The 27,838-nt window shown below is 48.9% G+C and overlaps 1 protein-coding gene across 2 annotated transcripts; it reads right to left on the bottom strand.

Annotated features, from left to right (window-relative positions):
- Positions 1 to 868: 868 nt before the first annotated feature.
- Drk (growth factor receptor-bound protein 2 drk) lies at positions 869 to 27,653 on the bottom strand. Of its 2 annotated transcripts, XM_077671324.1 has the most exons (6): positions 27,235 to 27,653; positions 15,961 to 16,058; positions 15,707 to 15,854; positions 11,267 to 11,404; positions 9,780 to 9,920; positions 869 to 5,862 (listed from the first exon to the last, which is right to left on the bottom strand). In XM_077671324.1, the coding sequence occupies exons 1-6, from the start codon at positions 27,310 to 27,312 to the stop codon at positions 5,686 to 5,688; spliced, it is 780 nt and encodes a 259-aa protein (XP_077527450.1). In that variant the 5' UTR covers positions 27,313 to 27,653; the 3' UTR covers positions 869 to 5,685. The 2 variants fall into 2 exon arrangements, with proteins under 2 accessions (XP_077527450.1, XP_077527451.1); XM_077671325.1 differs by lacking the exon at positions 9,780 to 9,920 and having other exon boundaries at positions 27,235 to 27,644.
- Between the last annotated feature and the right edge of the window lie 185 nt (positions 27,654 to 27,838).

Here is a 27,838-nt window from a genome sequence, read left to right as displayed (position 1 = left end):
CTGTTCAGAGCTTTATTAAATGCACATGTACAAAAAAAATCGTTAATTAAAAATGCTTGAGGCAAGGAAAACGCACGTCCCTACAAAATGGCGATATTGTTTAGATCTAAATCTGAACTGGTCGAGCATGCTAGCAGGAATGTTTGGCATGGACTGGTCACCACTTTTCAGACATCAGGATGTTCTGTAGCTTGTTACTTTTGCATTCGACGATGGCAAACCAGGAAAAAAATTGAGGAAGTGCGCCACAGTGGATGTCTGCGATTGTGACTACCTGGGCATCTATAGTATGTGCTGGAATCTCTACACACGGGCATTTTTTTGCATCTGCAAGCCCACCATCCTTTGTCTACCAATTCACAATTCAAAGCATCAAAGCGGGCGATTTCTAGCACAGGCACTGCTGCCCCTCACAAGCTGACGACAGCGGCGGGAGTGTAGAAGCGGTGAGGGCGTAGCAGACGACAGCAGCGAGAGTCCCCAAGCCGAATCAGAGGCAGGGGGCGCCACTCAAACATCTCACTGCCAATTCTCCGTCACAGGCCATTCTAAACTTGTTTCGGCGAGACTCCACCAAGTGCGAATGTCATTTGCTCAGAGCTATTTTGAACACTTGCAGTTATTGTGCTAAGTGGGTATCTGGCTTTGAACTTCGCAATGGTGATTTTTCAGGCATAAACTACTTATTCGGATCAAATTTGGGCGAAGAAAAATTTGAGTGCACTTGACCTTTAATTCAGAAAGACCGCCGGCAGTTTATCGTTGCTTTGTCTGTCAGTTTGCAGTATTTTGTTAAAAACTGTGGCGCTCCTAGCAAGCCCGCACACCAGTCCTGCACGCTTGCAGCTATAGAACACAATCACGGCCGTAAAGAAACAATTCAGTTTATTTTGTTCTGAAGTAACAGTATTTTTTTTTTCCACTTCTCACACCACTCGCGCATACACGTTATAAAGAAACCCCCACCATGTGGGGGAAGAAAAAAAGAAACACAGTGTACATAAAGTGTACATACCTGTACAAAAAAAGAAAACATTTTCTAAACAGTGATCACCGAGGCTCGCTTTCTGTTTCTCACCATGACATAAAAAAAAAAAAATGGGAAGGAAGGTTTCCTGCAAGGATCGCTGCAACTGAAAAACAGTGCTGAGCAAACGGGTGCGCTCGCAAAAAACACGGAAACAGTACGTCGGGCAAAGAAATACGCTACTCGCATGCAAAGGGGTACCGGGAGACCACACGCTTTCTAGCGAAAATAAGTGGCCCCGCTACAAAATGTGGTCAGAGCACGTCCCCACACAATGCCCCCCAACTCATCGCTATCATCATCATCATCATTGACTTCCCCGCAACGTACAAAAACACCGACTCGCGGCACAAGAGCCACCAGTAACAAAGTCGTCGCAAAACTGGCAGTAAAAGTCGCTCAAAGGGACATTTGTTCCTAGGCCTCCCAGTCACAGGGATCTGATTTTTTTTTTTTTTTCCCGCAAAACCACGGCTGTGAAAGATGCTTACTTACTGGCCTGAAATACCACCAAACTCGGTGAAACGGAGAAACCGCGCAATGATGCAGACATTCCCCGTTTTCAATGACGCACCACCAAACGCGGCAAAAATAGCGGTACTTTTTTTTCAGCATTGTACGTTGCAGTTGGCTTCCGAGGGGCCTTACGCTAGACAAAAGAATGCGCACTGCTAACGCAAGATGCACCACGATGAAGCTTACGCTGACCAACTGCCACGGTGCCACCAACCACCCTTCGATACTAGTCGAGAGGCAAGGCGGCAACACATTCTTTGCACACCGCAGTATGATATATATATATATATGTATACGTGTGACCAAAAATGCATTCAACGTGGACAAAGAAAAGAAAAATCTTGTACGTATAGGTAACTAAACAAGGAGAAGCAATGAAGCGGGAAGTTGTTTAACGGGAAAGAAACAAACAAAGAGACGCGCAACACAAAGCAACTAGGAAAGAGCCAAGCAGACGTGACAGCATTGCAGCTTTCACCACGGGAAAAAAAGTCGGCACGGAAGCTTCTTCCCTTCTCAAAACAAAAGACGTGGGAGCAGCGTGGGACTGCAAATCCTACCTCACCAGAATTCCATGACTGCGTGAAAGGCTGCATTGTATCTCCCTCATACGTTTAACATCGTGCGTTGTCGCATCTGAGCTTCCAAAAAGGTCCACTCGTGCTGTATTCAAACTGGGGGTGAGGGGGAGGGGGGGGGAGGGGGGAGCGCGTTTAGCATACGGCCTATCTTTTGCTTCGTTCCTGTGTTGGAAGCTTCGACCTGGCCTAAAAAGGCCAGCGATAAGGCTGCTAACGTCACTGCCTCGGTAAAATTACAGATTTGGCTACCCCACAATACAAACTGACGTGGGCACGATGAAAAGGAAGGGGGAGAGTCGAGACCCTGCGTTTTCCAGCAGCCACTTAATTCAGCAGAGGAGGAAGGTGGGTGGGTGGGCAGTCGGAAAGTGGTGGCAAACGAGACAGAGGACGAAGAACTGGGGGGGAAGGGCGACTTGACTAGACGACACACGTTTGCTGTGGCACCTCCTTTAACCCCGTGTCTCTGGTGCCAGAAGAATTGAATGGCCAAGCAAAAGATAGCGAAGACCTCTGGTGCAACGGACGTGGTAGCCGTCGCGAGAGAACGCAGAAGCCAGTGGTGCGGCAAGACGACGAAGAAGCGTGCAGAGTGCAACAACACAAGTCGAGCAAAAAGACGACATGGAGCTGGCAAAAAAAAAAAAAAAAAAAAAAGGCTCTCCCTCCTAGATTTCAACGTATGCAAAAAATTGAGCGAAAAAAAAAAAAAAATGGAGCCGCCTAATCTGCCTAACAAGCAAGCACGATGCACCACACCACGCCTGCTGAAAAAGAAATGAGACTTCCCCGCAATGTTCAAGTCAACAACCGTGACAATCAGTGGAAAAAAAAAAAAGAATAAGAAGGAACAGCGTATATATGTACACACGCACACGGGAACACACACGCACATGAAAGTTGCCAGAGCACACATGCTCATTCCAATGGGTTTACGATAAGCCAACAAAAGACTTTGAAATCGCAAAACAAAACAAAAAAAAAATGGAGCCTTGGTGGTACTTTAAAGAGGCACGAAGGAAAGATAGAGAGAGAAAGCAAAGCCATGGCTGAATTTTGGCCCTCGCGAAACGACGAAACCTACGCACACAGAAGAGCTTCTTACTATGACATCAGCACTATATACACCATCTTAGGCCACGAGACAACCAACCGATACAAAGACACACTTTTGGCGTCAAAAGTTCACAGACTGGCAACATTCGGGGGCCTGGGCAGAACACGGGACCGCCAAAGACACGTTCAAGAGACAATGTGTGCTACATCGACAGACACGCAGCAGCGACACCAACTGAAATTGAAACAGCATACACAGCACCAGCGTAGCACTAGCACTGGACAAAAGAGAAAACAGCAGACACTTAGGCAAAAGTTGCTTGAACTCGCAGTATACATCTGCGAATCGACTCCACTGTTGGCCGGGTTTCTCCCCCCCGCACCAAAAAACAAAATAAACAATGTCACAAAGCATTTGTTCTTCAATGTCACGCTGTAGCGACGCAGCTGCTACAGCTTCCCCGACAACTCCGCACAGTTGACGGTTGGCTGGCCGTAGCATGGACAACGTTGAGGCTGCTCGCGCTGTAGCGCTCTCTCAACCACCGCGCCGCCTCACGGCACGCCGCGTAGAGATCACGAGCCACACAGCCACTGCGTCGGTTTCGCAGCGCTGGCAACAGCCAAAAGTCTAGTTCACAGCCCACAAAGTGCACGCAAGCTGTGCAAGTTCGGCGGTGAAAGCAAGCAGCCCTGAAGACAGTACTGACGGCCTAAGTGATGTGGCCAAGGCAACGCAACGACAGCACAGCAGCGAGGCGGTTTCAAGAATGCCGCTTCAGGGGAGGCCAAGGGTCGAGCCAAGTTGTTGTTTTAACACATAATTAGACCTTTCGTTGATTTTTGGCATTCGGCGATGCCCGCTCCTCAATCTCTTATCCTTCACAATTTTTCATGTGCGGAGCATTAAAGTGTGAACCGATGGTTAAAAGCGAAGCTGCTTCCTTAGCTGCATTAATTAATAGCAATCTACTGAGGTGCATATTTTGGGAATGCTGCCAACTACAAACCTCCACAACTTCTTGAGATTTGCTGTGGCACCTCCTTCAGGTTACTGCCACTCCCCATCTGGTCGAAGAACTGATACACAAACCAACCTGCGTCTCGCCCTTGGCGACCCTTCGGCGCATTAGTGCTTCAAAAAATGCGCAAGCAAGCTCTTGAAAATGTAGTCATCAAGGCTCCGCCTGCACTCGGCCTGCAGTTTCGACGCACCACAGTAGGCGCACACCGTTTCTACGGTTTCCGACTTTGGAGGATTGCACACGTACATTTAGATTACAGTACCAAAGCAAGTCCGCACACATTGGCTCACACTTCTCGAGAGAGAAAAAAAAAGGAAGGACTGGCTGTTGTACCTCGAAATCCCACAGGACAGCCCGCCCCAAAAGTGCGAATTCACCTCGCGAAAACAGGGGAGGCAGGAAAGGTGGTACAATGCAAAAGTGCTTGCAGAAGAAAAGAAACGAAGAAAATTGGGATCGAAAATCGTGCCAAGCGCTGCAGTTGGTTACCTTTTGGTGGTGAACAAAGCCTTCAAGTGTGTCACTGAATACGTGTCAGCTCAAAAGCACGACGTTGCGCCATAAAGCCTGTGCCAGTGGATCAAGAGAACATGACTTGACGGGCCGCCATCATCCAATGTGTAGCCACGAAAGAAAGGATTCAACAAAATCCACCGCACACTGCTCTCCCCATTCAAGAAACAGAGACACACCGTCCCAGCATGCCTTATTTACCCCGAAAAGGGGAAGCACTGAGGCAGGCATTGGCACAGAGACATTGCACTCGGGCGCGCATTAGGCCTGCCACTAGAACGCGCATTGCGGCAGGCCCACATCCGGATCGGATTTGAGCCCCACAGTCGTGCGGACCACACCGTTTCGTTCCCTCAAAGGAAGCCAAGTGGGGCAGCAAGCAGAGCCTGCTAATGCGACACAAAATCTCCTCGGACGCTTGGACACAGCATGCGAGGGAGCAGCAAATGAAACACCGGCACAAGCTGGACGACGGACTGGTAGCATTCCTGGACTCTGCTGCATTGCACTGCACTCCCCCACGCTCCGTACGAGTGAAAAAAAAAAAAAAAAAAAAAAAACCGCGGTACCGCGTTTGCTCGCACTCAACCAGCCAGCAGCTAACCGACAGCCTCCTCCGAACTGCCACCACAGCAGCATTGATTGAAACGACCACAAAGCACAAGCAAATGCCCCCACCAGCCTCGAAAAAGGAGTGGCAGGAAGCAAACCCATGCTCTTCTCTAAGCCGAAGAGGTCAACGCAAGTTTAACTCTCGCCACACACGAACACCGTCGCCACGCGTCCACAGCATTCCATGGCCTAGGAGAGGCACACACACGCGACGGCGGCAGCGGCCACTCTGAGAAACAGCTCCCCCGCGGGCGGGAGGGGAAGAGATCTCCGCCAACCTGGATCAAAGAGAAACAAAAGCCGGCCCCGCTGGGAAGCCTGGCGTGACGGGGGGAGCGGGGTGCCCCGATGGCGACTACGTGTGGTGGTAGGGCACCACGTAGGTGGCCGGGAAGTAGCCGCGGCGCGAGCCGATCTCGCCCTCCCACCAGTTGCTGTCCGAGCGGTCGTGCACGTTGATGATGTCGCCCCGGCGGAACTCCAGCTCCCCGGACTCCTGGGGCTGGAAGTCGTACATGGCCTGCACTAGGCACTGCACCAGGGGAGGGGAGAGAGGGGACGAGCACAAGGACGAGGTCAAGGTCAACGGCAAGTGCAAAAGCCGAGCAAGGTGTGATGGGAAACCCCAATGCGGTCTGCACATCGTGCCTGACAATCCCCGAGGCAGAATTTCCTTTCAGAAAGGGTGCCAGCTTAAAAGTAGTCAGAATATAAAAATGAGGAAAAAAAATTAAAAAGATAACTTCAGAACTTAAAAAGAAAAGCTTCGGGATACATTGGGCATAAATCAGACTTCAGACTGTGTTATTTCTACTTCATCAGGGACATTACAGAAAGGCTGATCGCTGTGTTGAGAGCACACGTGTTCATGTGCAAGTTTTTCGAATTTCTGGTGCTTACTTTGAGGCTACCCCTGGACTATGGGTCACACCATAGGGAAGGGCTCCAGATTAATTTCAGCCAGCTTTACTGTGCACCAAAAGCCCAGCCCACAGGCACTTTCGTTCGTTGCCTGCACCTGAAAAGCGGCCACCATGGCCAAGATATCGAACCCGCATCCTTGGGCCCAGCAGCATAGCGCCTTAGCCACTGAGCCTGCGCGGTTGGGCAAACGCGAAGGTTGAACAATTTGTGACAGTACACACAACACACCTGCACATCGTAGTAGAGCTGTCGCCCAGTTAAGTGTTCTCATTCAACACCAACCTTCCACGTACCCACCTGTTTGTGTATCTCATCAATCAAGCAACATTTCATTTTTACGTCACTGCAGACCGCACAATCCCTGTTACACCTGGCGCCATCTAGCGGTCATATTTGAACACTGCAGCAATTTCCTGGATCAGCTGCTAAAGCGAGTTGGCTGTTCAGCCTTTTTGGATCAGTTCTGCGCATTCTTTTCGTAAATAACGGTGGTTTCTGGGTGGGCTTAAGCGTAGAGGGGAACTTATCACCACGTTTAATTAAATTTCTGCATTGCACTGGCAGTGCCTGCCCTGCACTGACTTGGAAATGGAATGTCCCATCAATGACTCTCGGGATAAATAAGTCCCTTTTTTGTCAGCAAAGCTAGCCCTGAAAGAGTGTCTTACACAAGGGCTCGGATGCTAGCCAAAAGTGAAAGTCTGAGCTGTACACTCGAGACTCAACCGCAGGCGTCCAACAAGGCGCTGCTACGTGCACCAACGCACACAGAAACCTACTTCATGGCACACTTGTACAGTACCTAATAGCTTTGTACACCCACAATTCACCAAGACGTTTCAACAAGATAGGGCGAGGATTTTTACCCAAGAATTTGCCGAAGTCACCACTCGACCTATGTAGCGGTCATTAGAATAATGCTGCTTGTTATCCGGCAACCACACAGCCCATCGGGCCCAGCCAAACCCCAAAGGCACCATCGCCACCGACATCAAACGCGCCGCCATCTTTTGTTTTCTGTTGCTTCTTTTACTGTGAGTGAAGAAGAAGAAAGTAACTATTTCCACCAGGATCCCCTAGCCCCGAGCTCCCAGCATAGTTGAAAGCATCAGCTGTGTGTGTTCGATCAGTGCCCTTTGCACTTCCCCGCTAGGGTCGGGCAGCCTCCGCTTCCATGAAGTGGGGGTAGGATTGGGTATGGGGGGAAGTTTAGCATGCGTGCTATTTTCTTCCTGCCCAAGAAAAGTTCAGGTACTTGGTGCCAGTTCACCACACCATTTAAAAGAAAAGTTACGGAATATGCCCCAGCCACCAAAACCATATCCGACTAATGCGACTTTGTTGCCAGTGAAAAGAGTGCACACTACTGGCACACTCAGAAGAGGCTGCTCTCGGTATGCAACGCTCGGAAGACTTCGTTTTGTGGGTGCTGAGCTGTGCACCTGGAACTGAGGGACAAGGTGGCCACTTTTGTCCGCAAGTACCGTGCGAATGGATGGCCAGTGACAACGCCAAGAGGGCTCTCGCCATGCCCTGCTCCTAAGAAGTGCTCATAAGCAATTTCCCGGACTGTGCCAAGGATGACTTGCTGGTGGGAGACAGCCAGCCAGAGGCAGTCGTCCAACAGGATTCCAGACAGCCATAAGAAGTGATCTTAGACAAACAAGTGCTTATCGCCTCAATAAAACGATACTGTGCACCCAGTTTTCTTCTATTTCTCGGCGACTGCAAGGTGAGGAGGTCGACCAATATTCCGACTCGTACAGTAGCCACATCTTCGCAGCCCCGATTTCTCATCAAAAGTGTTGAAAAAAGGAGTGCAGCTGCAGACAACTGATGAAAGGTCGGCTGAAGAAACTGACAGGTTGTGAGGAACGGTGCGAGCAGCCGCAGCAGATTTCCATTCCATTTCACTGCCTCCATCACGCCACAAGCTCGCAAATAAGTGTAGCAGGGGCATACAAACTTTGACCCCAATAGCACCAAGGGCAGTGTGAAGGTGATGAGCAATGAATGAAACAACTCTCGACACACTTCCACGCAAAATGCCGTCCTCCGCTCCTCCATTCATCAGTGGACAGCCAAGAAGGTGACACAACTATTCGAGTGAGACATCACACCTAACTGACGCTTCAATGTTCAATGCACGATTGTTTCTGGAGTTGGGCAGAGATGCTCCCTCTGGCTTGTTGCACTCCAATAGCCACACTGTGCCTGCACCTGGGCTGCACCAGTGCCATCCTAACCATCCTGCATCTTGCACATGGCCTGCGACAGCCTGTTTGGCCACTTGTACCTGCACCACGAAACTGCCACCATCCAGGTGACCACTGCAGCCCAGTGGATCTTCCACGCTGCTCAATGATCACTGCTTGGCAGGCATCAATGCAGATGTGCGCGACCGCGATGACGTTTGGTCGCTCCTCGACTTTGTGTGGAGTCGCCGAGAACACTCCACATGCTGAAAAGAGGCGACTTGCGAAGGCCTACATCCACTGTTCAGTTCCTTCGATGAGCCATTCTTGAAAGAAACGAGCAGCGTGCAATACAATTGCTGTCCAAGAAGTACCGAAGGTCAGGCATGTTTGCTCTTTCCAAAAGTCCGTCAGCAATGCAAAGGTGGACTTGGTTGAGAACTCAGAGTACAATGAGGCACAAAAAAAAAGTTTGACTCATTTCATGGTCTTCAGCAATGAAAACAGTGGCACCCTTGTGGAGGAAGAAGCATCTCCAAACACTTCACGGCAGCCATGAACACGTGTGAGGAGGTCCTTTATACGGCTGCCACAGAGGCAATGGCCTAAGACATAGCATGCCACACTTGGCATCAACTGGACACACTAGTGTTGAGTCTTGTTACGCGGAGGCCAGGGAGATGAAAGAAACCACAGGTGATGGTGGTGTGATGTCGGTTGACTGATTTATTGATTGATTGCGGGGTTTAATGCGCCGACGCTACACATGCGATGAGGCGCACCGTAGTGGAGGGGTCCGGATTAATTTTGACCACTCTGGAGAACGCGAGCTGAAATCTTGAACACACGGGCGTTTTTACTTTTCGCCTCCATCAGAAAAGTGGCCGCCATGGCTGGGCATCGAACCCGCGTCCTTGTGCTCAGCAGCACGAGTCAGACACTGAGCCGTTCTTCAGCCATCTTGGCACGTCCGCTACATCCAACTTCTTTCTCTTCAGAGATACGGACACAGAAATGGGTAACGAGATGACGGTGATGATGGGCAAAGTGACCACCAGCTCTAGAAGAGTGATGCGACGAAGCACTTGGAGCTGAATTAGGAGAAAGGATGCGGTGAAAACGGCGCAGAAGACTGAACAGAAGAGGCGTACACAACAAAGCAGCCACACAAGCGGGCGCACACGCAGCAACCCTCTCTTGCTCGCAAAAGTCTTCCCTCTCCTCGAGGATGCTCGACACGGCACTTGCTGCTGCCACGTCGACCAAGCCACAGTAAGCGATTGCAGAGGCGACTCGTAGCTTGGAGCAGCACAGCGGGCGGCGCAAATACCTTTGTCCGATCGTCCTGTCCTCTGGTCTGAGCAGGCTGGCTTACGTCGTTCCAGGATGACGGCGTCTTGGGTTGTGCCGCTAAGCGCTGGTGTCTCGGCTGCGGCTGCACGGTGCGCGAGCCTTCTTCCACTGTGAAGCCCTGAGTTTCGGGAGCACAAACATTGTGCCATGCGCAGAGCGAAGGCCCAGTTGCAACAAACAGCTCAAAGAACCTCAGCATTGAAAGTTGCAACAAACAGCTCAAAGAACCTCAGCATTGAAACCTGCCACTGGTCAATCAAGACTGCCTATCTGCAAATCATGCATTCTTCAGGAGAGTTGACAGTTACTGCCTCCCTGGGGTAGAAATCTGACGCAAAAAAGACGACTTGCCCATGCCACGACGCCCTCTCAGAGCATTCATTGACCAAATGACATCCAGTTGTGGCGGGAAAAACATTTCATCATTGTGGGGTTTAACGCGCCAACACAACGCAGGCGATGAGGTGCGCCGCAGTGGAGGTCTCGGGATTAATTTCGACCACCTGGGGATCTTTAACATGCGCCGAAATCTCAGACACACGGGCGTTTTTGCTGTTCGCCTCCATCGGAAAAGCGGCCGGGAATCGAACCTGCAACCTCGTGCTCAGCCGCGCAACACCTTAGCCACTGAGCCACCGCGGCGGGTAGAGACATGTTCCCGTTAGAGAAGAAACCACGAGGAAAATCCCTGGCCAAAACTCTCCCAGCCTTTGCAAAAACACAGGCACTAGCAGAACCAATGGTCACATAATGCACACCACAGCACTGCCTGGCAAGTCCACCTAGACAGAAAGCAAAGCAACGTGCCTTGAACATGGCTGTTCCTCTGTGCAATGCAAAGATTTTTGTTACTGCGAGTATTCTAAACATAACATGTTTTTTTCATGATTTTTAGGACTTCAGCTGCTTTTAGATTACTGCAGCGATGACAAGTAAACTAGGCGAGAAAAGGTAGACGATGTCACGAGTTAGGCGCAATCTCCTTTCAAAATGCATGCGTGCATCAACGTCACGCGGCCTTCGCTTCGGCAGAGTGATACACTACGTGAGTTACTGGTATTTTTAACTAGTACCTAAGTATAGAATTGAGGGAGGAATGAAAAAAGAATGGCTGACAATTACGATACCCCCTAATGCAAAATTTGAGTGCGGCGCGAACTGGAGTCTTATCAGCGACAGCGCATAGCTGCCACGTCTCAAAGTAATTGCGTCATCAGCGACTGTATGACGGCGTGCGCTATTCTGGTGTTATATCGCAGTGCATCGCCGCCACTGAGCATGTCTCGCATGGCCTAAGCATACCGCCCTCCCCCTCGCGCTTTTGCCATACTTCCCTCCTCCGATTTCCTGCTCGCTCAATCTCGTCTATCTTCGGTATCCTCTTTGTCCACTCAGTTACCCCGAGGCCAACGGCGACGCGAAACGACAGAATCGGGCGCTCATCAAGAGGAGCTGGGCTCCCACCTCTTCGGGGTGCATGTCGCGCAGCTTGATGTCCTGGGAGCGGCTGACCGAGGCCGACCGGTGGTACTCCACCAGCTCGTTGAGGGAGGCAAACTTCACCACCCACAGGAAGAACTTGCCCAGGGTGTCCCGCAGCACCTGCACACACACCAGCAGGCAGCACGGCAACTCAAAACACTGTCCACGGCTCTTCAAAAGCATTCCATGACCCTTCCCTCCCCACTGCACAGCCATCACTGCACACAACCTTTGCACTTAAAGGCCAACTGCGACGAAAATTTACCTGCCCCAAATTCTGTATCTAAAGTACCTTGTAACCTAATTCCACACGCATGCAGCAATTTTATTAAAACCGGTCGAAAACATGCCACTTCAGCCGACGCAGCACCTAGCAGAGTGTCGCCACTGCGGCGAACTTTCGGATGTGACGCTACAGTCGGGACTCCTGTGCTGCCGTCACCTGTCCTGTAGCCCTTTTACGTGCAACCTCACACGCATGAACAGTGTAATTCATGCCTCTTGCATGAATATTTGCTTTCACATGTTTCCCAAATGTGAGAACTGAAGAACCTCTGTGTTGCCGAAAAAAAAAAAAAAACAGAGCAAATTTGAAGAGTGCCGCAGCGGGTCGACGCAAGGCGATACGCTGTCGGTGAGCGAGTACAGCAGTTACACAACGGCTGATTTTGTGGTAATGACAGCCGCAGCACACTCTTCGTGGACTCTGAGCACGCGGGACGAGTACGGCCTACGCGAGACGATACACTCTTGGTGCGGCTGGTCGGTGCGTCGGGCGCACAAATGACTATGGCAGCTGTGCAGCGCACTGCAAACTTGTGGCTGGCCGGCTCTACGAGTGTGCAATAAGCGAGAACAGCCGATGCGAGACGATTCGCTGTTGTCGCTATCGGTCGAGGCTCAAACGAGTAGGGCACACTGCACGATCACGGTAGGTCAACTCTTCAAGAGCTTGAGTGGCGCGAGTACGGCCTACATGAGGCGATACCCTGCTATTACTGTTGTCAGGACCAGTCAGGGAGCGAACAAGTACAGCACGCGTTGCACTGCACGGAATCGATTCAATTCACACAACTTTGTCAAAAAATAAATAAAAACTAGCCGCTGTTGGCAACATTTCACTCGCTGATTAGAAAAATAAATATTTGGCAGATTGGGTAATCACAAGGTAGAATGCATTGAGTCTCGGGTACGGTCACTATTTCGCGATGCCAGCTAAGACACTGCAGTGCTGACGTCGCTGCATGGCTTTTTATATAGGCGGGCATCATTATCTAAAGATTTGGTGCAGGCAACCTGCTAACAGGAACAAAACTGCCCGTGTAAACATAAATACAAAAGACTCTGGATTTGAACTTTGACAATATGTGCTGAAACCAAATTCTTACAAGCTAGTTGGCATGGTTCAGCGCTTTCCTCCCACCAAAGCATTTTTTTTTGTTGTTGTTTTCTGCTCCCACAAGTGCAGGCTGGTTCGATCAGCACAGCCAATATGCCCTGTGCCAGCGCCTAGCTCTAAGCTTCGCCACAATGCCTCTCAATTCCTGCGTTTACCTTTTACCAGACAACTATAGACGCATCTCAGTCACTTGCAGTGAAGCAATAATGGTTGCACGAACCTCTCAGTCCCTTGCGCATGTTTTAAATTTTTCAACAAACAGACAACCCAAAACGCATCGAATCCCTCCTGTCTTCTCGCGAGCAGCCGTGGGAGAATCCGTCAGCTGCACCCACGTGATTCCTCAGTGCGCGCCACTTCTGGTCGGCAGTAAAGGCCCCCCCCCACCCCTTTTTTTCAGTTTCGGTTTTGAAAAGAGCATTTTTGATTTTCGTTTACGATGCAGCGACGCATATTTGGGCCTCCAAATTTTGCACGTAGCACCTTTTAAAGTAATAGTAGGGGAAAATAGTGCACATACGGGGCCGAATATTTCGTTGCAGTTGGCCTTTAAAGAATTGTGTGTTTTTGCGTACTGTCTACATAATGTGAAAATGTCCATCCACATGCTCACAAACACAAGACAGGAGCTGATTGTACGCTCACAATCATGCTGCTCCAGCCAATGCCTAAAAAAAAGAAAAAAAAAGATTCTTCAAAGAGCAGTCATTTCTCAGCTTTGGTGCAAGCAAGTCTACCCAGCCGCACAGTGCTTTCTTAGAAAGCAAGTCTACCCAGCCGCACAGTGCTAGACGATTTCTGGAAAAGCTCAAATTTGAATTTTGTGAGCCAAATCTACGAATGAATGTGGAAATCACACAGCAACGAACGCCTCTGTTTTTAGCTTCTACGTGAAAAAATTGTGGCTAGGAACCCAAGCCTTGACGTCGCGCTCAGCAGCGCTACATCATCAGTCACCACTGCGATAAGCTCCTTGGTCACTCGTGGGAACTTCCCTATGGAGAGCAGAGATCTCAAAACAAAGAACCAAAATGTCTGCTTGCACTTTTTACTGCAACCCCATATCCAGTCACCAAACGCACCAATTATTGATAGAGCAGAATAGAGAGTTTTTGTTTAACTGCTACAGAAAGCTTGCCATCCCAATTCACAAATTTTCCCCTCCCTACTTTAGGCTACATTCAGCTACACGCCAGCCTTTTGTGGACACATTACACTCCACTGAGCGAGTCAGGCAGCGATACCGCTCAAGCCCTAAGCAAACTTTGCGCCTGTTCGGAGGAGGCTAAGGTTACACTCACAGCAGAAAATACCTCAGTGCATCAACAGCGCCGGAGTGCTGCTGCAATCACGGGACTTTTTACACGACTCGCACCTTATCAGTCTTTTTCCTTATTAGCTAGCACCATGGATGGTGATGTGTGACATGGAGGGCACTGATCTGTGTGCCAGGTGCTCTCCATTAAACTCTGTGCCTAAAATGCACGTCGAAAACCAGAAAATTATCTTTAGGTGTGCTGGCAACCAGGGCGACACCAGGGCCAAGTTTGCACCACGAGTGCACGGGGACTACTGTAGACGACTTTCTATTCGCCCGCTAAATATTTTTCATTCAGGTTTCAGGATATTTCGCCAGTACTAAATTGAGCAAAATGAAGAGCACCAAAAGTGTGGGATGATTTACAAAGCACTTGCTGTTTCTACCTTGTTACGTCGACGCTTCAGATATTTTGTTAGTTACACCCTTTGTCAAACTTTTCTGGGCCAATCCTAAGCCTTCTCAACCACAAAGAACTAAAAAAAAAAAAAAAAGGAGCTTTACCTTTAATTTGACAAGAATATTTTATGACAAAGAAAGGTGTGTTTTCTAGCTTTGCGGCATAAATGTTTCAGCCTCACTTGAGACATAAGCTTGTGCGTTGAATTTTTTTGCGGCCTGCGCGTTTCAGGCTTCGCCTAGAAAATTTTAACAGTGACTGTACTTCTTTATTGAAGGTCACAGTAGGCTGCACAAGACAGTGTAACCAGTTAAACAGTGTGCATGCACGTGCACAGTTATTGTAAGTGATGACCAAGGGAGCTACCATGCCTGTACTGAACTCCACAAGCAGCCCGTGAAAAATAAGATGTAATACAAAGTGAGTGGAACGCATAACTGTCATCAGACAAACATTCCCAGCATTAGGGTAATTAGCTACATCAGGGCATACTTGATGTGGTTTTAAACCGCGCACGGCAATCCTGGTGGGAGCTTTGGGAGCTAGTTTTCCAAGTTACAAATCCCCAAAACCGAATAATTAGTCAATTATGCTTCAGAAGATTCGATGACTTGCAGAGCATAGTGCTGCATAGGTTTTCAGTGCATTTTATTCCTTTTATTGCACGTTAAGCAGAAATTGTGTGTGTGTTGTTTTGTGGCTCAAAGGCAGCAAGGGCCCAAGGAGCGCCATTTGGATGATGTTAGGTCAAAATTGATGGAAGGCTACGCGCCTGAAAATATTATGATGGATGCGATGCGATAAAGGTGATCCATGGGTGTATAAGGCCCACAATTGAAGAGTGAAAGTGGTCATAGCAGAAGATAATAATGAAGATACCAAAACACTACAAGCCAAGTATTAAACGAAGTATACGTGATGAGGATGTGAGGTGTATAAAAGTGATTTACGGGTGTATAAGGTCCCTTTTAAAATGTGAATGTGGTCATGGCAGATGGTAGAAACAATACTAAACGCTGAACACCAGTTACGGGTGATACAAAACAGCCTGTGAAGAGCCAATATAGTATAAATAGTAGTCAAAAAAGAATTTATATCAATTAAGCGGAAGTGATTCCTACGTTTGTCCTAATTCCAGTGCACCTACAGCTGACGCTTTTGCCGGTTCAGTCTGTGAGCCACTACAACAGGAGACGTCACAGGTGGCTCTAGACCGACACCAAGTTCGAGCAACAGGCGTCGGGATCGACACTCTGTAACGGCCAACCCGTAAGAAGCAGCGGCAGCCCCAGCAGTAGTCCTCACCTTGAAGTGCTGGACGCCGTCTCCGCAGCGCACGGACAGGGAAAAGTCACCCGGGGAGCTCTCACTGACCCGAATCAGGAAGGCCCCCTCGTGCTTGTTGGACAGCAGCTTCTCCGCATCCGCCCGCGTGATGCGCCCATAGTACCAGCTGCACAGGAGGGGAGACAGTGAGAGCCCCTGCGGTACTCCACCCCTCCTCCTAGACTGCCGCCCCAGAAGCAGTGCACGGGCAACGTGTAAAGAACCATTCTCACTCGTGCTTCTTCATCTCGATGTAGTTGCTGGGGATGAGGCCCTCCTTGGAGTCCAGCTCCGCCCGGTACCAGTTCATGTCGTCCTCCATGTTCAGCACCTGCACACAAGGACAAGAAAAGAGCAAACAGCTCAGGTTTTGCTGTTCGTACCTAGGCATACAAGGAGGCAATTTCATTCAGTGCCTAGAATGCGCAGATTTTTTTTTTTTTTTTTCAATCAACAACACTGAAAACCTTGGGGGTGAAAGCAGAATTTTAAATGCCACTGGAAGGTGTGGTGTGCGCATCAAGACGTAAGTGATTAAAGTGAGAGTTTCAGCTAGCTGAAATGAATGAAATATTCATTCATAGCTAGCTAGCTGAATGAATGAAATATTCACAGTGCGAAAAAACGAAACGGTGGACAAACGAAACGGTGGACAAAGAGAGACGTGACATAAACATGTGTTTTCCCTAATAAACTTCCTTTGGAAGCTTAAGCACTTGGCTGTGACACATCTCTGTCAATCAGTGTTTCTTTTCCATGCTGTAAACATTTTATACAGCTGAAACGTTCCATGATGCAAGATGTTACATTTTATGAGACACTGAATACAGAGTGCTAAAACCAGGGATTAATCTGAAATCTTGCTGGCAGAAAAGACCGCAAATGTGCGTCCTAAATCAGAGACGTAAACTTTCCATCAAGAAATAACAGTAGTCGTCCACACAGTTTTTCAGCCTGGCCAAGCCAAAGCCTGGAACATTTCTCTGTCCATAAGCACCAAAAAAAGAAAAGCTCAAAAATAATACCACCAACTTGTGAAAGAGAATATTTTGTCAAATTTCTGAGGTATAACTTTTTCAAACTTGCCAAAAAAGTTTTCTAAACAAATAGGCCCAAACTTGGCCGCTTTACGAAACCTAAAAAAAGAGGGATGCAAAGCTCTGCCCTAACTTCATGCATCATCCATGCCACCATTGTCACCAGTTATCAGTTCTGAATCACCACGAACAAAAGTTCGGTGTCCTGATTTGCCTGGGTCAACAGACGCAAACCAGCTTGCACAGTCTGCTGCCTCTGATGCACCACTTGATAACAGCTTGTATCAATTACCGGAAAGCACAAGCTATCTGCTGTGTGCTTGCTCCTCAAAATACTTCCGATTCTCCAGGAAAGCAGCAACAGTGAAACAATCTTTGCAGGAGTTCTTTTTTCCAGCACTGTTTTCAGACAGCCCCATCAAGAATACACACCTTTCAGATATGTTTTTGCTTTTTTTTTCTGCCACAGCCAGACTCGACTAAACAAGCAGAGCCTGCGTGTTTTATTTTTACAAATAGCTTAGCACAGAGGTGCACCAGTGCATATGCCGGGATGCCTCTAAAGACAACATTCTGCACCCTTTTTCTCCGCCCTGCTTTTGACAGGCCCAAACAGTGGCCACCACTCGCTGATCTTAGGCTGTTATGTCTGCACCCATTGCCAACAGCAGTATTAAACTAGCCTGACAAATGGTGCACCAGTTTTTCCTTCATACCAAACACGCGGCCGTCTTATTTGTCAACCCCTCTCACAGGTAGAGTCACATTGCAATAAGAAGACAGACAGGCTTATTACGTAATCTTGTAGATAGCTAAACATGGGTGCAATCTGTATTTGGACTCGCACGAGGTTGCCAACCCCTGCGACAAAATAGCGCCTACGAAATGTGCAAGTGGATTCATAAGCTCACACTCCTCTTAAAAACACAAACACACACAGGTTGAATCTGAACCCAGAGCGAACCTTCCAAAATTTTGCCCGTCTATGGTTCTTTGGTGCTCAATGCATTAATCTTCGTGGCTGAGGAAGCAACCCACAAAACCACGAGGCATGGAATGAGATCACAGACCAGTATGGCTACAGACGGGACTTGGCTGTTCAGCTACACTCAGTACAAGAACAAAATAAAATGACAAAATCAAACAAAAAAAGCAGTATGTGCTAAGTTGAAAAGTGCATACTCTTAGTTATTTTTTTTCCCGCTTGAATGGATGTTACATCCACGGTTGCAAAAAAGGGGGTAAGAAACATTACACAAGTGGACACGGCAAACCCGTCTTTGCCAAGGCAGCAAAAGACGACCGATCAAAACTACGCAAGCGCTGGGCTTTTCTGCAAAGACTGCACTTTTTTCCTCAATCAGCGCGTGTGCCTCTACTATCAAACTCGTCTTACATTCCAAGAGCCTTGCAGTGAGGTTGGCGACGCATTCAGAAGCTTCCACACAAATGTGATGACGAGTAGGAAATTCATCTTCTAAAGACAGCCCGAAAGCAGTTGTCGAGAGGAGATTTAACAGAGGACAAAATTCATCGTGTGCACGCATGTTCGTCCCTTCTGGCAAGGTGAAGCTAGTCAAAGATTATGCTCACCCCTGAATTTACGCACGTAACGACACAGCAGAGATCCAAACGGTCAGAGGCATGCCATACCCATTTCATATGAATATAGGAAGGCCAATAACTCTATGGTGGGGGAAAATAAGGAAATTTGGAGGCGATGAGTGGACTTGAGCAGTGCAGAACAGGAGCAATGGGAGGTCAATGAGAGCGACCTTTATCCTGCAGCAGACTTAAGTAAGCTGTTGATGATGATGATAATGCATATATTGTAGTGACAAAGATCACTAGGTGGGCACTTTCCTAGTGGCTATGTGCTAACATCGAATTGCAGCTGGTGGACAGCTGTCCCAGTTATGCTCCATGCGGTGCTTCCTGTGGTCTGAGCACAAACCCAGCCCAGACCACAGCCTCGGTTTGCTACGCTCACGTGGGCTCTGGCCAAGCTAGACGACGCTAGGCGAGAACGTCACCCCAATACAAATGGCGAAGATTTGCTATGAATATGACACACACACAATTTCATATCCATGCATGATTATCACAATGTAATATTGCATACTCTCTCTTGAACTCATACAAACAGCTGTGCTACCTTGCTGTCTGTACAAATGCTAATAAGACAGCTGACAGCATGCACTCCTGCCCACGTGTTAATTTGCTATGCTCTCACACCCAGTGTTGTCGTCGAAACATGAAAGGATCACCGAGCCACAACAAACACAATACGTCACCAAATTTGCAGAAGTGAAGTTGATTTAGTGGTTTGCATCTTCGTGACCACAAGTTGTGAACCCCCCCCCCCCCCCCCCCTTCCCTTCTCATTACCGAAGGATGTATATTGGTGGGTGTGACAGCCATAGCCATGACTGCATTCAATACGACCTGTAACAACCACACAGTGTGTTGGGAAAAGTCCTTGCATCATAGCCCGAATGCCAAGTTTGGTCAAGTCCTGCCAGTTGAACCATATGGAACGTTCCCAGAATCTGAACTCAAGCAGACTAGCAACTTTACCACTTTACCCACAAGCCAAGTCATCATGGTGGCAAAGTGAGCGTGAGCTAGGCCCAAGAGAACATGAAAGTAGCTGAACATCGGAGATCGAGATGTTGAGACGTTTTGAAAGCACCAGAAACTCACTACCTTTTTTTAATTACGTATCAGAGAGAAGGCTTCGAGGAGTAACGGCTGATAGCGGTGCTGTACATATGTGAGCTAACAATTTATATTACACTGCATGTAGCTGGCAAGAGTGCTTTGGCACTAGTGTCACTAGGGCTTTGACAGTACATTAAAAAAAAAATGGAGCGCTGGTCATACTGCGTTTTTCAGAGGCTTCTATAAAATTGGCCTCGCTTGCAACAAAAGCTGCTAGAAAATGTAAAAAGGAGCCAATTCCAGCCTTACAGCTCAAGGCTGCACGTTGTAACCAGATTCTCTCCAGCCAGAGAGGGGACCCTATGCTTTCGAGATTGTGCAGTCCTTTGCTATGCACCAGTTAGCAGAGAACTGGGTCAAGGCTTGGAGTTGTCCAGACTATAGCGGAAGCAGCTGTTTGAATAACTACGCGAGAACTGACTTCGGACACGGCGGCTTTTGTGGTAGCCCATCACCGTTGCAGCTGCTGCTCATCGGACGCAACAGAGAGGCCAGCCCTGACAATCCTGCTAAATTTAAAAACCACCATAACACCTATCTTTTTCCGCTACTACAGTGGCTAGAATAGGAAAGTGTGATTAGCGGCATGCAGCGCCTATGAGGCGGTTTGAAGCCGCCGATAGGGATCCACGAGGGGGCGCGCACTATCGTTTACACGTCGCCTGGTGATGCGCGCGCGAATCGTCTGCAATGCGATTGCTGCTTTGACCAGAGAGAAGCACCGCTTGTTTCCTGTGCCGTAACAGGTTTAATTGCCGCCAAAGCAGAGCCACAAGTTTGTGCCTGGCCGCTCTACAGTGTACAAGTCCTGCAAAAAGAAACTGTCGTTTGGCGTTCCGAAGAACGCGCGTCTATATTGGCGCAGTGACGACGAGCAATACCACGTACTGAGAAGCAGCTCAAGGAAAACACCGCTATGTGCGAGCTACACTCCGGCGAAAGGTACATCTCCCGGCACATTGAACATACCGTGAACGGAGAAGTAGTCTCAATCTACAGGGGCAGGCCTCGGTTGCCCCCGGAAGCTGTGCCCACGCAATTTCCCAGTCTTCCGAAGTACCAGCCGAAGCAACTTCCCCGAGCAGGAAGTGTCAAGCGAGAAGCGCACCCGTGGCCCCACCCAGCAATAAAAACGCTAAGGATGGTGACTCCTCTGTGAGTGCAGAGTTTGAAGAACCCCATGCTCCTTTTCTGTGAAGAACTTGACCTTCGGCAACATGGGGGAAACCACACGCTGGTCGAGTGTTTCGCCCTTCACAGTGGCTTACAGCGCGTGTCGCATTGCGCAGGATAAAGCCAAAGCCCGTACACGTACTCTTCCAGACATTGTAAGCATTTACGAAACAACTGACATACTGAAGAAGTCTGCCCCTCTCCCCGTCCATAATTATCAAATTCCTTTTGGTACTCTAACTGAACTTTATTTACACGAAGGCATTGAAAAAGGAGATGGCATGCCTCTTCGTGAAAGGAAGAAGCACTTAAAGCCCAATTGCCTCACGTAACAGCAAAATCGAAGGTCGAAAACACTTTCCCGAAGACAATTCGAGAAAAAATGCTTGAATTTGTTCACACACAAAAAAGGAACTAGCAGCGAAAGGCAAGGCCCATTGAGCAAAGAAAGTTGATGGCTTCGAGACATTGTAATTTTAAATGAATCATGAGAAATTCATCAAAAGTGAGCAGTTTTTGTCTGTCTGTAACGAGCACGTCGAAAATAAAATGCGTATTTACCAGTTACCAGTCCACAATTATCTGATTTGCGTTTCATATGTGTCCAGGCCAGCCGGCTATATTCGGCTGTCAAAGCGCGTCCAGTCGGTTGTAAACTTCGATTGTAGTAGTTCTTAAAAAAAAACGACATTCATTGCATCTCAATTTGCGCGAGCACGTCGAAAAGCTCTCAAATAGTCTTTCCCGTTGTGGTGCTGCGCGCGAATACATTAGTACTCCATATTCCGCCGCCGTCGCAACGAGCGTGTAAGCGTGTGACAGCGCCACCTGGAATTTCCTCCAAAAGCGGCACGCGGGAGTGGGCACGGTCATCACACTTTCCTATTCTAGCCACTGTACTGCTACCTTTAGAGCACTACTGATCCTCCTGATGTCTTGCAGCACTAGATGCGAAAAGAGTGATCAAGACCAGCGCAGAAATGTGGGATTCCCTCAATTTTTTTGTTTCAAAAATGCAAACAAACGAAGCACTGCTCCCCTCATAAAGACCAAGTCGCCACTGCTTGCTTTCCGACTCATCCCGCTGTTCCCACCAGCCAGTGAGAACAGCGCTAATTATGTCTTGGAGTTCGAAGCCCATGGTGGCCTGGCTTGGGAAACCCATTTCGCACTTCTTCCCGGCGTCATTACCATGCTTACACGGCCATGACTAGCACGTGTGCAAAGAATGTGTCAAGCAAATTCGTTGGCAAAGAATACAAGAGCCAACACGAATGCTCACAACGCTGCATCGAAATAGCGCCGTGCAAATAGAATAAGTAGGTCGAGCCCACCCAAACCAGGGAAGAAGCATCTGCCCTCTATTCCTATCGCCATTCATTTTCACTTTTTGGCTTACAAAGCACTTGCGCAAACTTCAACGAAAACATTGGCCGCACATTTGCTCACTTTGCTGCAAATGTCGCCGGAATACAATACCCTTGTGCCGCGCCTGCCACGTAACTGGCCCTCCTCTCTTTCCCGACCACCTCTCATGCTGTTCCCCTCCAGTCTCGCTCCTCTTTTGATAAACACCGTGGAGGTTTTTTCTAGTCAATTCAATGTTCCTGCATTTGCACCGTTGCTGCGCCATTTATTGCAACCTTTTGTTACTGTCGTGAGCACTGAGCCCAAGGCTCCTGTGCAAGTCCTTCTTGTATTTTTGGTTAGAATGTTCTCAGCACATTTTTTTTGTTTGCTATTACAAAAATCACGCCGACATCTATTTTCAATTAAAAGAACACTGCCTATTGCCAGCTGTGTATGACCGTCTTGCATCAAATATCCCTACTGCTTTCTTTTTACTGAGCAATGTTGACAGTATGAAGTGTGCTACCGGATATAGTAGAAGTTTTCCCTATTAATCGTCTCGGTCAAGAATCCTTTCAAGTTTTGGCTGGGTGGCTGTATTGGTGAAAAAAAGACAGACCAAAATTTTCAGGCTGAAGGAGCCCAAGAAGGACAACTGTCTTTAAAATTAAGAAACAACACATCGTTTAGGTTTGCTTGGTTCATGGACATATAAAACATTGCATGCACCCTCAGGTGTGACGCGGTGCCATGAAGACAAAATTCAAGTCCTGTTCTCTGAAAAGACTGCTTCTGCCCAATCCTAATGGTAACAGTTTTATGCAAGCTTCGAAACCAATAATTAGATATCAAAGAAAGCAGATCAAGCAGCGGCAACTCCCCCGCCACTTAATTCCTCGCGAAGTCTCCCCGACACCACAGAACCTTGTTTCTGCAATTGGTGGTCACTGACATAAACCACTGCTAAGAAATGTGACTGGGCGATCCTAATCTAGTTCCGTTTTACCGTATCACAGGAATGTCGACCGGCATTTAACATTCTTGACAAGTATATCTTTAGTTTTGCACATATTACGTCACTGCTTCCAATTTCGCGTTGCTGTAGTGCAAAATTTGACAGTTATTCGACATTTCTAGAGTTCAATTAAAATGATGTCTTTCGTGGCAGGGATGGCGCTAAGTGGGTTGGTTACCAAAGGCTAGTTTTTCACACTGAAACAGGTTGTATTTTTCTTTTCATGACCCCTTTAAAACTTGGTCCACTTGAGCCTATCACCCCTTTCATGCACTTCCAACCACTGCTGCCCAGAACCATTCAAGTTCCTTTTCAGTGCTCCCTCAGCCAAGCCGTTCGCTTTCCCTTGCCTCAATGCAGGTACTTCGTACGCCCAGAAATTGTACTGAAGATGGTGCACACTCATCAGCAGTCAGGTACCCGGTAGTGTACTTCATTTCTTCTGCTGTAACTCTGGAGTAAAAGCGCATTTGACGTGACCCTCACGTGTGGTCTCCCAATTATAGCATAGTTGCTTTCCCATGCAATCAGCACAGACACAGTGATGGGATTGAGCCCACATTCGTTGATTAGAATTTCAGCTGTGAAAGCTACCACACATTGGCTTTCATAGAGACCATGGCGCCAGAACAGTGGACAATGACGCTTTGCCAGCCAATTTCATATGCAGCCAGAGAAAAGCTGATTTAATTTAGGTAAAGATGTCCTTGCACAAAAAATTAACCCTTTTTTTTCTTGTCTTCAATTTGTTATTGCGGCACTCAGTCATTAATCTGTTTTCCTACCGATAAGTACAATCAACTCTGTGCAAACATAGACCCCCCCCCCAACCTTCCCCGTATTTTGTTGACAGTTCAAACTCTGCTTCAAACTACGTCTAAAAAATATGCAGAAAATGTAGCCTAACTCGCTCAGTGGCCACAAAGTGTCATGACAGCAATTGGTTCATAGTCATACACTTATGAAAAAGACTCGAGTAGCCGCATTTTCTCAAAATGCCAGCTGGTTCAGCCTTGCAATTGGAGACAAAAATGAGGAGAGCTCAGCACGAAGTCAAGGCGCACAGCGTCAACTATGCGTCAGAGTTGCCCAATCTCAAAACAAGAAAAAAAAAAATGAAGTGTGCCTGTGCCGACTGAATTTCATTGATAGTTCGAGATCTCGTGCTTCCCTTTTACTTTTTCGCAATTGCGCTTCCTCATAGTGCTTCCTGTGCTAAACGGAAAGGATGTAGCAACCGATTGCAGTCCCAATTCCGCAACGACTGCCTTGTGAAACCGCCACCATGCGCGAGCACAGCAACTGACCCACGTTCCTGATGGCTACCGCCGTGAATCTGAAGGCTTGAAGCGATCAAAAAAGTTTGGATTACTTGTAATTAACCCATGTAAGAGGCAGCAGCAGGAGCAACCCAGTGGAAAAGCCGATGAGTGGTGATTAGACAGAAAGATAACTGCGCCGGCACGACAGGAATCTGTAGCTGTGTCCATATTCATAACGGTGCTGATTAGCGAAAACATGACTACAGGCAGCGAAGACGACCATGTCAGACACTGCACGAGTGTTGAGGTTGAATCCAGGTCTTGTAGTAAGCCCATCCTACATGCAGCAAATTTCCCCACGAATTCGCGGTTGTGGTGCCGCTCGTGCGCAAAACGACCTATTTTCGTAGCTTCAGCCGCAACGAAGCTACAAAATAGATCGTTTTGCTGCCGGCGTGGCGCCACAAAGGCTAATTCACACCATGTAGAACAGGCTTTAGATCACACACTTGGCTACATTCTTCATATGGAGTGAGCTTGATATGCATTCGAACGCAGCAATGAAACGAAACCGCCCAGTGTGAATGAGAAGAGGGCCTACAGGCCCAAAAGTGCTTTCTGACCCACATCCAAACATTACAGTGTATGCTGCACCTCCCAATGCAGTTGTTCCAGTTCAAGATGCCATTCCCCCGAGCTGCCAGCAATGGAGTCCAATGTTATGCCGACCATGAATAAGATCTGTGGAAGTGAATGTTCTTGCACAGATTCCTGAAGGTTGAAAGACAAACCAGTTACACAGCAGGTAGCTTGAGTTTAAAGCAGTAACCTTGCATATGAAACCAGTTTGAACCAGTTGCCACCTGGTAACTGGGACAAAACCACCAGCACACCAGGCCATTGACAACTGGAACCAGTTGGGACCAGTGGCAAGCCAGTCGATTGACCACTGGAACCAGTTACCCAGTAACGGGGACGACAAGACGAAACGAGTAGCATATCAAGCCATTGCAACTGTGACCAGTTGAAGCAAGTAACACTAACTGGAACCAGTTGGAACCAGCAGCAAACCAAGCCAGACAGAGAGAGAGAGAGAACAAACTTTAAATAAATTAAGAAAAGCTTCTGAGAGGCGTGCTCCCTCCAGGATGCCTTGACCAGGCCATTGACCACTGGGGTTAGTCAAACCCAGCAACTGGGACCAGTTGAAACTACTAGATGGTTCCGACCTGGGACCAGATGAAGCCAGTAACCAGTTACCCAGTAAGTGGAACCAGACGAAACCACTAACCAGCCACCCAGTATCAGGGACCAGCTGAAACTAGACGTTGCAGAACTGGGACCAGACGAGACTTGTTACCCACCCAGTAACAGGGTCGAAGTTGAAACTAGATGCCCCAGAAATGGGACCGTAGGAAACCAGTTACCCAGAAACAGGGACCAGCTGAAACTTGATGCCCCAGAACTGGGACCAGATGAAACAAACCGGCTGAACATTTTCGCACGAGAGCGCGTCCTTACGTGCAACAACTTCATTACCCCGCCCCCACGTGTTCTGGGGCGACACGGAGCCCCAATTCTCACCCCGATTGTGCCAACCACGCCGAAACGGGGCCGCCACTTCCTCCGCGCGCTTATTTTTAGCCGGGGCCCACTGCTCGGCAATGGCAAGGGGCGCGCCGCACATCCAAACAAAATGCCCTGCGCTGCGCTGCCAAGAAAAGCGCCGCCAGCGAAGAAAGCCGAGCACAGGCCAAGGAAAGAGGTGCTCCCCCGAAGAAGGCCGATCAATAATATGCCCCGCCGCTGCCATATGACTCAGGTTCGTCGTGCTTGAACTGCACAGGGCGGACGGCACAACTACCTCCGCGATGCACTACAATAGGAGCCCTCGAGAGCGCACGCGCGCGCGAGCCCTTGAGACGGCGAAAAATGCAAATTCCGAGGCCGGCGAAGTGTTTCGACCTCTGGAAACAATAGTTGTTTGAAGCCGGAACAGCTCACGGAAGCGCTTGCACCGTGCGCAAGACCTTTCCTAGTAGAAATCGACGCGCCCTGTTAAAAAGAAATGCGAACTTGAAAGCAAAAAAACTAACAAACAGGGCGTCCAGACTGTACCTATCCCGTTCGGTTATACAAGTAGGCGCTCAATTCACACCGCAAAACTGTTGACGAAAGCTGAGAGTCAGTTCGGAGAATCAATTTTCCGGTGCCGAAACGATCGCCGGTCTACCTCGGCTTCAGAGCAGCGGTGGTAGGTGAGAATCTCTGCACGACCACCGGCGGCGTCGTCGAAACAAAAGCGCAGTAGCAGAGAAAAAAAAAAAAGAGGGTCGCGGAATTCTCTTTTCCTCCTCTTCCCGGTGGCGATCATTACACGACGACGCGCCACCGCGCGTTCCCCGGGACCTCGTCCTGTCTGGCGGCGGCGGCCCGAAAAACTCGTTGGCCTGGCGAGGGAGGGGTCTCGAGTCGCTCGGCGACCTGTCGCAGAGGCCCGCATCGACGACGCTGAAGAGGCGCTCGCACCAAATAAATCAAACCGACGACGACGACGACGCACGCGTTTAAGGGCGCCTTCAAAGGCAGCGCTTCCTTCCTTTTCTTCTTTTTATTCCTTTCGGCAACCGTTGAAAAAGCAACAGGCGCTCCGGGAACAGAGCGATGTCGTCGCCCATCTTTGGCTCCCCGACTACTCGCCGCCGGCCCACTTATCGCTGCGATAGAAACCGTTCACGTCATCCGAAGTCGGGGGCGAAAAACAAAGGGAAAAAAGGAAGCGACGAGGGGGGACGACGACACGGTATCGGCTCCGACGGGGACGTCAACAGCGGCCGACGCGACGCACCCGCAGCGAGTCAACGCGCTCGGCTGCACACAACACAACAATCAAAACACGCCGTCGGCAGGGCGAAAAAACCTGGCCACCGCTCTCGGCAGCTCCCTCACCTTGAGCACCTGTCCCTTTCGGAAGCTCAGTTCGTCGTCGGCCGTCGCGTTGAAGTCGTGCTTCGCGATGGCCTCCATGCTTTCGCCTTTCGGCGCTGCGCGCTGGTCCGCTTCTCGTAGGCCTAGCGAAACGCACAAGTTCCCCCCTGCTACAAGATCGCCGAAATCACGGCCGATGGTGGCTATCCGTGGTGCTTCTCCGTAGCACGGCTCACACACACAGGCACCGACGCGGGGCTCACGAATGTGATCCGAGATGTTACGCCGACGGGGTAAAAAAAAATTAAACGCGCACTGCACTCGATGGTCAACGCACACTTTTCATTTCGAGGAACGGCCGAAAGCCAAGCAGCAGCACTCGCCGAGCGCAGGACGGAGGCTGGAGCGGCGCGGACGGATACAACTCGGGATTAAAGTAGGTCTGAGTCACACGCCACTTCAACGGTCAATGCTGCCATTTGTGACGCAATGCAATAAATCGGGTGTGACAAAAATCAGAGCCGTTTTATTCTTTGCTAGTTGTGTAATTGTTAACGTTTTTAACGTCGTTTTAATATGCGGAACTAACAAACGAAAAACTACTTTACGCATCGGAAGCAGTTGG

This window comes from Haemaphysalis longicornis, unplaced genomic scaffold (genome assembly GCF_048455015.1).
Source record: "Haemaphysalis longicornis isolate Haplotype H1 unplaced genomic scaffold, Haemaphysalis longicornis Haplotype H1 scaffold_5, whole genome shotgun sequence".
NCBI lineage: Eukaryota > Metazoa > Arthropoda > Arachnida > Ixodida > Ixodidae > Haemaphysalis > Haemaphysalis longicornis.
Note: the sequence above shows the minus strand (reverse complement) of the source record. Positions and strands in the feature narration are given on the sequence as shown.